The sequence below is a fragment of the Humulus lupulus genome, chromosome 7 (genome assembly GCF_963169125.1).
Source record: "Humulus lupulus chromosome 7, drHumLupu1.1, whole genome shotgun sequence".
Lineage (NCBI taxonomy): Eukaryota > Viridiplantae > Streptophyta > Magnoliopsida > Rosales > Cannabaceae > Humulus > Humulus lupulus.
Genome location: NC_084799.1, coordinates 201639991 through 201650813, shown reverse-complemented (window position 1 = coordinate 201650813; position 10823 = coordinate 201639991). Strand labels below are relative to the sequence as shown.

Below are 10823 nucleotides of genomic sequence, written 5' to 3'. Positions count from 1 at the left end.
GGTATTATAACATTGCTTTCTATGTGTAAGCTTAGTTTAACAAAATTCAAACCAAGACCAAGTCGGTTATTGTAAGACTTGAAATAAGATTCAAACCAAGAAAATCACGTACAAAACAATATAAGATGCTCTTAGTGTTGTTGGTCTGGTGGTGGTGCGGAGCTGGCTAGGTGATAGTAAGAAACGTACTCTTCGAGACAGTACCAATCTCCCAAATGCCTTTCAGCTTCTCATTCAACATAAAAAAAAATTGTTCTATTACATTTTTTTGTACTTATATTTCAAGTAAAATTGCAAAAAGTATCACCTAACAAAAAGGTAGGTAATTGTGAAGTACTCCTCAAAGTCTCTCCATGCTAACAAACTCTTTGAGCCATCTTGGTTTCACGCGCACCCTCCTAGCACGCGCTGGAAGTTCTTCATCGTTGTTCCGTTGCTCTGCTTCTCCTCCTTCCCTGGTATCGTGATCACCAGAGATCCCTTCTGGACCTGTAGGTGATTGGGCCGATTGCTCAATCCAATTTTGGACTTTCACCTCTCCGTCCAATGATATTGGGGCTAGGTCTTGGGCAGGTCCAGTGTTGGTAACACTAGGCTTAGGGTTGGACATTAGGGTTGGTGAACCGAAACTCGCAACACTAATCTGAAATATATATTAAAAATAGTTTGATTAGGTTTAATAACAGTTGGATTTTGTCTATGTGTTTATTAGCACCAAAACATTGATTCTCACAAGCCACTATTGATATTTTTTTCAGTGAATATATTGCATCATATATACAATTAAATGAAAATGAATCATTGGTCAGTTATAAGATTTTATAATGTAATATACAAAACAAAAATTCCAACGATGAATATTATATATCAAAAACATTTCATTTGGGAAAATCTCACCTTAACAGGACTGGAAGCTAGTAGTACAAATGGACGTCCAATAAAAATATTTCCGGTAGTTGGATCAGATAATGAAACGGTGAACTTTATTTCATTACCAACTTGGACTTTTGGACAAGACAAAGATAGAATCTCATAAAAACTCTGCAAAGAGAGAAATTAAAATGAAAATTATCTATATGCAGATGTATGAACAAAATAAATATTGTGATGACTTAATAAAATTAAAAAAAGAAAAGAAAATAATAAAGAACCATGCCTCCTCAAATACTCGAGTAGGTTCATTCCTTCGATTAAAAAGAGCTACATAAGATACTTTGCCATTAACAGAAAGAATCTCTAATGATCCAGAACTCACAGCCCATTCTCTTAGTTTAGTCACAACATCCTAAACATAATAACAAAAACAAATTATCAAATAATCATTATATATATATAGATAGATAGATAAAGAAATTAACTTTATTAATTACCTGACCCACATCCACAGTTATCTCATGAGGAGTTGAATTAGTGGTAGGACTACGTCTTTGTCCTAGTGACAAAACCAGAAAATTAATAATAATTTTCTTTGGTTTTCTTGGAAAGATTGAGAAAGAAAATGAAAGAGATTTCATGCGTATGTACGTACGTACTTTTGTTTGGCTTTGGCTGACCTCTTCTAGGGACAGCCTCTTCTTCTTTGACAGGGCCATGGCCATGGCTAGGGCCAGGGTCAGGGACAGCCTCTGGTTCATGTCTCAACCTACTCGTGACCTCCTCATCAGAATCCATTTTCTTTTCTTGCCTACGTACGTTATTCTGTTATCTCTTGTACTTGTTTCTTTTTACGTTAATATATGTGTATAGAAGTAATTTTATGTAAAAAAAATTAATGAAAAAAATAACTGATATATTTGTTAAAGAAAACATGACAGGATTGGTGTGACATATACACATAGGTTTGGGATTTCCCGCCAATTAAAATTAATTTGAACTATATAGAAGTATGCTCTCAAACATTCCTAACCTATTTTAGAATTGTAAATGGGTGTCGTTGATGTAGCATTCTGGTATTGGCGTAATCTAATATCTGATCTCACACATTTGAATTTAATAAATATTATAGGATATTGTTAACCAATCATGCACCTGATGTGGTGTTGAACACCTTAAGGTACTAAATAGCACCACTCATTAAAATATAGATTCCTAAACCGAATTTATGCATAATCAAATAGACCCCTAAACCAATTTTATGCAGAAGTTAAATTTTAACTGAAATAATTATTGTTTGGTTTAGATAACAAACTCCATTGCATGTACTAAGATCATTTTGACAAACTACCAGTAAATGATTTCAAATAGGGATGTAAATGGGGCGGGTCGGCCCTGCCCCGCTAAAGATCCACCCCGACCCGCTAAGTTTATATCCCGACCCAACCCGCCCTATTAAGGCATTTGATGTGAGTAGGGTCAGACCCGCACTGGATGTGATGGAGCAGGTTAGACCCGACCCGATAAGATTTTTTTTTTCTTTTTCTTTAATAAAAGAATGACTAATTTTTTAAAATATGTTACAATTTAAAAATAAATGGCAAAGAAATCTTTCATACTAGACATAAATGAGCTGCTTAAATTTTTTTATAAATGATATTTAATACTAAAATTAAAAAAAATTAATATACTTCAAAGCAAAACATCAATTTTCTCATCTATCTCTCTTAAATATATTTTTTCTTATTTATATATATAAATTTGGATCGTGGATCATTCTAAATAGGGGTAGTAATTATTATTTTTTTAAAATAATCTTTATTACAAACCAAAAAAAAAAAACAACAACAACAACCGGGTCGGATCGGGTCGTGATCTGACCCGCTTCAATTGGTAGCAGGTCGGATCAGATCTCGACCCGCCCCATTATTGCCCTGGTTATATTCGGATCAGGGGCATCCCATCGAGTCGGGGCTCCGATCCGCCAGATTATTTTGCCATCTTTTAAAAGTCCAAATTAATGAGATGCTCTTTAGTTCCTCGCTTAAGAGACATTGCTTTGAGGTTAGATGGCTTGTGTCTAACTGTAACTTCCACAATTTGCCATGGTGGGAAGTAGTGTGGATTGTGTAATTTGATTTGACTCTTATTAACCTGGATGTAGTGTAGTTTCTTCACCTTACTTTTTTGGTCAGTTTTCTTTCCTTTGATTATTTTATGTGTCACGTTTGTTGCTTGTCAAAAGATACCATTACCCATTTTCTCATTAATATCATAATAGAAGATGCAAAGCTTATATATTATCCTTTAAAGTAGTACAGAACAGTCATGGTTTTCCCTTGCAAAAAAGAAAGAAATCAAGCCAAAAAGATGCTACCAGTCCAATATACCAGCCACATAGCCATTCATCCACGCAGGTGGCCTTCTCACACGAGCTGGGTTTGGGGTAATCGACTCAACAATTGCTTCACTTGATGGGTCTTCTTTGTTAAGTAAATCCCCTTATAAGCTCAGTTCATATTACAACAGAAATTACAAGTTTGTCCTTAGACCAAATATCATTAAAGACTCTTTACAAAGACTCGAACAACTTCAACAGTTTTTCAGTTACAATAAGAATCAACAGAATCAAGAAAGCCTAACAAATTACAACTCAGCAACTTAAACTAACTCTTCAATATATACATCTATATATATTTTGGAAGATCGGGTCAGAGAGAGACTACCAGATACGAAGCTTCATTCTTCCATTCCTTTGCTGAGCTAGTGAGAGAGTCTAGAGAGAGAAACTCCAAGGAGCTCAGCTGTTTTGTACATGCAAAAGAGAGAACAGAAACAGAGTTAGAAAGAGTGAGAAAAAGAAAAAAAAAGTCAGAGAGTTACAAAGATCAGATTATCAATCAAATACTGTGATTCGAAATCTGAAGCCAATACTGTGTAATACCTGTTGTGATTAGTGAATACTCAAGCACTCTAAGGTAGCTTGACGGAGAAGTAGCCCATCGTTCTGGGGTGAACTCCGAGATCAATTTTTGGTGTTTTGGCTCTCACTCTCTGTGTGTTTTTCTCTTAAACTCTAGCCCTAATTTTTTTTTGCTATTCTTGTGTGTGTGCCCGTGTTCTTGAGATAAAGGGTTTTATTGATTTATGAAAGTCTGAGTTGATAACTCAATGTGTATTCTGCTTGTGAAATCGTTATTGGGTTGGACTGGGCCTTAAACTTTTCTGTTTTTTAATTTTACCATTTTTCATGGACGCATGAATTAATTGCAAAAATACCATAAACATTATTTGTGTATTAATTTGTTTCTTGGAGTTGGAAGCTGCAGATTCCAACATTCTTCAAATGATGAAGTATTGCGCTCTTGGTTATCCACAGCTGAATCATTGGGCTGCTCCAATATAATAGGGTGGTGCGTATCAGGGTAGTAGTTGTGGGTGTGGAATCTAATGATTGGGTATTCTTCTTCTGATTCTGGTAAATCCTTTTATTCATATATAATTTTTTTTGTTGATTCCTTATTAGTATCGGGTTTGTGATCGTAGATTACGTTAATGGTTAATTTTTTTTAAAAACATAGTTGAATTAATTCGTTAATATTCAATGAGAAATTTTGATAATGGAAGGATGAAGACAGCCACCGTATCATTAGGAATTTGAGTAATTTGGTTTTTAGTACCTAAAGTGTCTGATGTTTTGCTTGAATGAATATTTTTTTTTATGAAAATTGATAGCGTAAATTGACTCTTTTTTCATTGATAGTTATTATGTTGATTTACTTGCCTATAGCATCTGTGCATAGGCAAACGTTGTTGGAGTTGCATGTGAAATGTGAGAATAAGTTGAGACACCTATATGAAGATCAGGCTAGAGCACCAAAAAAATGATATGATACTCTAAAATTGTTCCAAAATAACTTTCTCATTTTTTCACTTTTTTTATTACTTTTAAAAATTATGATTAAAAAAAATAAAAATATCTATCTAATTCATATATAATATTGAATTAAATTAATTTATTAATTGAAATGAGAAATATTCAAATTCTAAATATATGTAGTTATGATAACCTGTTTTTATTTTTTATAATAATAAAAAATTAATTAATTATTTTAAACAAGAGATATTTAAATTATAAATATCTATTTAATATTTTAAATATCTATATATATAATTATGATCTTCATATATAATTTGAATTTCTATAATTTTATTTTTTTCTTATATTTTTTTTTCATTTACTTGATTTCTATGAGGTCATATCTTCATGTAACAAGCAATTTAAACTTTATTTCCGACACTTTAATCATTCATAATTTCTCAAAAACTTGAGAGAGAGATTCGCTATACAATGAACATCATCATGAAGAAAAAAATTACGGTCTAAGAGCATGTTGTACGGGTAGGCCGAATAAGAATTCCTCACACACAATCATTGGAGGACCTAAAGTCATTGAAAAAGAAAAAAATCACTAAAACAAACCAGTCACAACAACGACTAAACAGTCTTATGCAACAATGTGCAAAGATAACATAATTAAACTTCTAACCAAGTAAAAAGTAACCAATAACAAAATCACGTTAACTAATAAATAGTTGATAAAATAAACGAAAAAGAAATTATTGATAGGGACACCATTAAAACATAAAACTATTTATGTTTGGTCCATTACTTATAGGAGTTGCAATAATTGGTGCTGGTGTTGATGCTGGTGGTAATGGCATGTATGGCTCTTGATCATTATTTACATTTGAGTTATTTAGTAATAATGATGTTCCAAGTGCATGAGTCGTAGCAGCCATAGACGAGTCCAGTGAGAACTTCGACTTTGATTCTTGCTTATTGCCACTGTTTTGTATGAAACTCCCTAAAACGATCTGATAAGATATATCAACATAACATAATATGATTAGATTAGATTAGTAAATTAATGGTTGGATTTTTGTAAATTAATTAAACAAAAGTCATTTGGAAGAATCTCACCTCAACAGGGGTACCAGCTATTAGTAAACTTGCAACTCCAACAATAAACTTGCCGTTGGGATCAGTTAATCCAACCTCCAATGATATTTCATTAAGGCATGATAGAGACATAAATAAAATTTTATGGACACCCTACATGAAAACAAAATCAAAAATTATTTTAATATTTAGAATATTAGTATTAAAAATTAATTTAAATATATATATGAAAAATTATATTGGTAGTTATTGTTTTAATCACTATCTAATAATTTTAGTAAAAATATCAAAAGTGCATAGGTTGGTGATTCAAAAAAGACAAGAGAATTGCTAAGGGGCACCATTGGTACCCAACACCACAAGTAGGTGGCGTAATGTTATTGGTGCAATACAATATTGAGTCTCACTTATTTAAATTTAATAAGTATTATAGAGGTATCACTAACCAATTATGGAGTGTTACCTCATATGGTGTTGGGCGCCTTAAGGTGTCAAATAGCAACACTCTAAAAACAATTAGTGTCACCTCATAATTAGTTAGCGATATCCCATAATAATTATTAAATTCAAATAAGTGAGACTCGATGTTGGATTACACCAACAACAGTATGCCACATGCTTGTGATGTTGGGCAGCCGTGGTACCCTTAAGCAGGATTTTGCTTTGGGAAAAGTATTTTCACAAGAAGTCAATGATAGTAGCTTTTACAAAAATAGCTTATTTCCCTAGTAAGTTCTAATCTATATAAAAGCCACTAAAATAGCTTTTATTACTGAATAATAAATAAAAGAGCTTTCGAAAAGTTGTGCTATATTATAGGTAACCAAAATAGGAACATTTTAGGCATATTGAAAATACAAAATTCTCGATGAAGAATCATCTAGAATAATCTTTATCGAGTTCAGACCGACTTATTTATATAATAATAATAATAATAAAATTTGAAGGGGAGAGTATAATAATTGTTTGAGTCACTAACTCATATATATATATATAAATATATATATATATATATATAAAAGAAGAGAATGAGAATAAGAAGGAGAAGGAGCATGCCTGAAAATTGTGTGGAAGACCAGAGGAGTGATGGCGAACAGTTACATATACTATTGCGCCTCTAGCAGAAATAATGGTCACTGATCGAGGACTCATTGGCAATTCCATTAGTTTGCTCACAACATCCTATACAAAACAACAAAACAAAACAAATTTTGAGACTCTTCGTATCTTTACAAATATAAAATTTTACTATTACGTACGTACCTCACCAATCTTTACAGTCATCACATGAGGAGTAAAATCCTTAAAAGTTTGGAAATTTGGAATGTGATCTGGTAGTGATGAGAAAAGTAGAAAAACATTGTTAAAACAGTGATGAGGAAAAATTGACCATATACCTTTCATCAAATATAAAAGTGATTTTAGGCAAGAAACTATACCATAAATTGCAGACGAAGAAGAAGAAGAAGAAGAAGAATGGTGTTTGTTTTTGTTTCTTGAACCTTTGGGTCTTCCTCTCGACCTGGTCACTTGCTGTTTGTTCTGATCATCACCATCAGTGGGAGTAGTAGTAATAGTCATGGCATTGTATTTTCTGGGTCGACCTCTTTTCCTGATGACTCTCTTCTCATCCGAAGATTGATCGGTAGTAGTGGTACGATCTGAAATACTATTATTTGGGTTGTTGTTGATGATGTTGTTGTTGCTGTGGCTGTAGTTGTGGCTGGTCAAATCTGGATTTGTGTTCAGAAATCTTGATCCAGTCATGGCCCAAGGAGACTGGTTTTCAGCCTCGTTCGTTGCCATTCTACGTAATGTTACTTTCTTCTCAATGCCTTGTAGTTTAAGCTTTCCTCTCCTGTGTTTATTTATAGTAAAAAAACAAAATATGATGATATAGTTTCTTTTGGAATTGGTTTAAATTTTACTTTATTGTTTTTTAAATTTCAGATATTTTTTCATTTGCATATTTAAAGAAAAGATAGTTATTATTTTTTTTTTTTAAATTATACGATATATACTCATTTAACAAATTTTAGTTTAAAACTCAAAATAAAATCCCAATTTATAGGTGAGATATAACAAAAATTTCGGATAACTCTTTATTAATTAATTATATATATATAATCATTTAGTTTATATTTAAAAACAACGATTTATAGAATAATTTATTATATTTTACTTACTACACATTGATAAAGGAAAGATGGATGAAATACTATTTTTTTTTAAAATTATATGATATTTATTCACCAAATTTTAGTTTAAAACTGAAAATAAAAATCTACGGGTTTTACATATTTGAATTTAAAAAATATTATAAAATATTACTAGGAGCACCTTAAAGTGTCAAATAGCAACACTGAGAAAAATATATATAGTAAATAAAATATAATCAACTCTTTTATTATATACTATGACAGGCACCCGAGTAAATAATTTGGAAAAAACAATTGAGAAGATATAATCATTTACATTAAAATATGTTTATGTTTTCAAGAAAAGAAAAAAAGAAATAGAGTTTTATCATAATAATTTTGAGAGTAGCTAATGTATATATTCTTAATTCACTTTTATTTCAAAATTGGAAAGATGTTAATAATAAAATTTGGGTTTTATCATCGGATAAAGATGTTGATAATGATCTTAAATAATTATTAATAAAATAGTTGTACCTTAACACAAAATGTTAAATTATTAATTATTAATTAAAAAAAGATTGACAATATGATTTATAAACCATAATGTTAAATGATAAACAATAATAGTTTACTTTAATAATGTATACTTTTTTCTTGCCAGAAAAGTATATACTATATATAAAGAATGTTTTACTTATTGTAGGATTTTACAGAATTGTCCTACACCAACCAACTTATTGATTAGTCAACCCAAGGTCAATACTTACCCAAAAACAAATACAAGGTTCTAAGTTTGACACAACACACACCTACGTACTTCAAAATTGATATTTACTTTAATAGTTTCTTTAATTTGCATAAATGAATTAGCTTCAAATTTTCACACAATCAATTTAGAAAATTTGGGCAGATATCAAAATTGAAAGAACACAAAGAGAGAGATGAGTAAAGGAGATCAAACACAGAGTTTTTGGCGAGATTCGTCCCAAAGTTGGACTACTTCCTCGTTGAGCTCGCCTTAGGGATGCAGCTCAGATGTTTCACTATAAGGATCAAGAACCCCAGTACATCAATGGAGGATCCAAGTCACAAGCTGACTAGTAACCTCAAAATCTCGACTTTTCTTTTATTTCCTCTGTTTTTCTCACTTGTAACTCTCTTCTAACGTTCTCTCCTTTTCTTTCTATTACTTGAACACCTCACAAGTATTTCTCTCACTCACAAGAAGGTTAAGAAAATTACAGCACACGAACTACTTCTTTTTGAAGAAAAATCAGTCCAGATAAGTCCTCCAAAGATCTCTAAGGCTCCTTTTATAATAGTTTTATGTTAGGACTGTTGTATATTCTATTGGGATTCTGTTTTGAAAGACTTCTTGATATGTATGCCTTGTTGTACACACTTTGTTAGTTAATAAATGTTCTTGATTTGTAATAAAATAGTTGAGTAGCTTATAAGGGAATTTAAAAAAACAAATTCCACATAAATTCTCTTGTAAACTCTCTAGGTGTAGTAACTCAATCCCTGAGGGTTCATGATCTCTAGGTATGGTACTTGATTTCCACATGTTTTGTTCTGTCATGGAACACAGAGATGTATGCAGCTTTAACTATCTGAATACATAGTAGGTATTTCCTTAAGCAACCTTAGTTCTTCCATAAGACCCTTAACCCAAATAGCTTCTTTAATGGCCTCAGTAATAGCCACATACTCTGATCCAGTAGTAGATAGGGCCACTATAGGTTGTAACTGAACTCGCCAACTTACACAATTACCTCCAACTAGAAAGAAATAGGCATATGTAGACTTTATGTTGTCCCTATCACCTGCATAGTCAGCATCATTATATCCTTCTATGAGTGTGTTGTTTAGTTTCTTAGTGAACTTAAGACCAACTTATGTAGTACCTAGTAAATATATGAATACCCATTTCACAGCCTCCCAATGTTCTTTTCCTGGATTTGACATGTATTTGTTGAGTATACTTATTGCATAGGCTAGGTCCGGTCTAGTGCATACCATTAAGTACATTATTGAGCCCACTGCGTTTGAATAAGGTACCTTGTTCATAGCTCCTATCTCTACTTCTGTCTTAGGGCATTGTTCTTTGCTAAGGTAATACTGATTTATCATAGGTTGTTTAGTGTACTTTGCTTCTTTCATTGAGAACTTGCCTAGAATTTTCTTTATGTAGTCTTCCTGTGATAGAGTCAAAACTCCTTTGTCTTTATCTCTTTGAATGCAGATGCCAAGATCCTTCATTTCAAACTCTAACTTGAGCCAACTCTTCATTAGTTCTATTCTAGCTCTTTCTTTGCTTATTATAAGCATATCATCTACATATAGCAGTAGGTAGATGACCTCATCTATTTTAGATTCTTTAGAGTAGAGACATGTATCATAGTAGCTTCTGACAAAACCCCTTGTGTACTTGGACTGGTTGAGAAAAATGCCATCACTATTCTGAAAAGCTTCAAAGCCAAGAAAATAATGAACTGAGCCAAGAGCTTTAAGAGCAAATTGCAAGTTGAGTTCAGAAATAACTTTGTGAATTTGAGCCTTATCCTCACCAGTAATTAAGATATCATCAACGTAGACAAGTAATAAAACAAGATTACCATGCTTGCAAGTGTAGAACAAGGATGAATCAGATTTGGAATTCTGAAAACCCCACTGCAGCAGAAAAGATTTCAGCTTATCAAACCAAGCTCTTGGTGCCTGCTTGAGTCCATAAAGAGCTTTGGTGAGCTTGCATACATGAGAAGGAAAAGTAGAGCTTTGAAAACCAGCAAGCTGTTGCATATACACAGTTTCTTGAAGCTCCCCATTTAAGAAGGCATTATTGA

General features: G+C 32.2%; 1 protein-coding gene across 1 annotated transcript; it reads right to left on the bottom strand.

The window, feature by feature from the left end:
• Positions 1 to 340: 340 nt before the first annotated feature.
• Positions 341 to 1671, bottom strand: LOC133792591 (uncharacterized). Its single transcript, XM_062230500.1, has 5 exons — positions 1533 to 1671; positions 1371 to 1432; positions 1169 to 1285; positions 898 to 1041; positions 341 to 643 (listed from the first exon to the last, which is right to left on the bottom strand). Exons 1-5 carry the CDS (start codon positions 1669 to 1671, stop codon positions 341 to 343), a joined length of 765 nt encoding a protein of 254 aa, XP_062086484.1.
• Between the last annotated feature and the right edge of the window lie 9152 nt (positions 1672 to 10823).

Coding starts and splice junctions, on each gene's coding strand:
- LOC133792591 (XM_062230500.1), bottom strand. CDS start 1,671: ATGGATTCTGATGAGGAGGTCACGAGTAGGTTGAGACATGAACCAGAG. Junction 1,286..1,370: donor TAACTGTGGATGTGGGTCAG/GTAATTAATAAA, acceptor TATTATGTTTAG/GATGTTGTGACTAAACTAAG. Junction 644..897: donor TAGCTTCCAGTCCTGTTAAG/GTGAGATTTTCC, acceptor TATATATTTCAG/ATTAGTGTTGCGAGTTTCGG.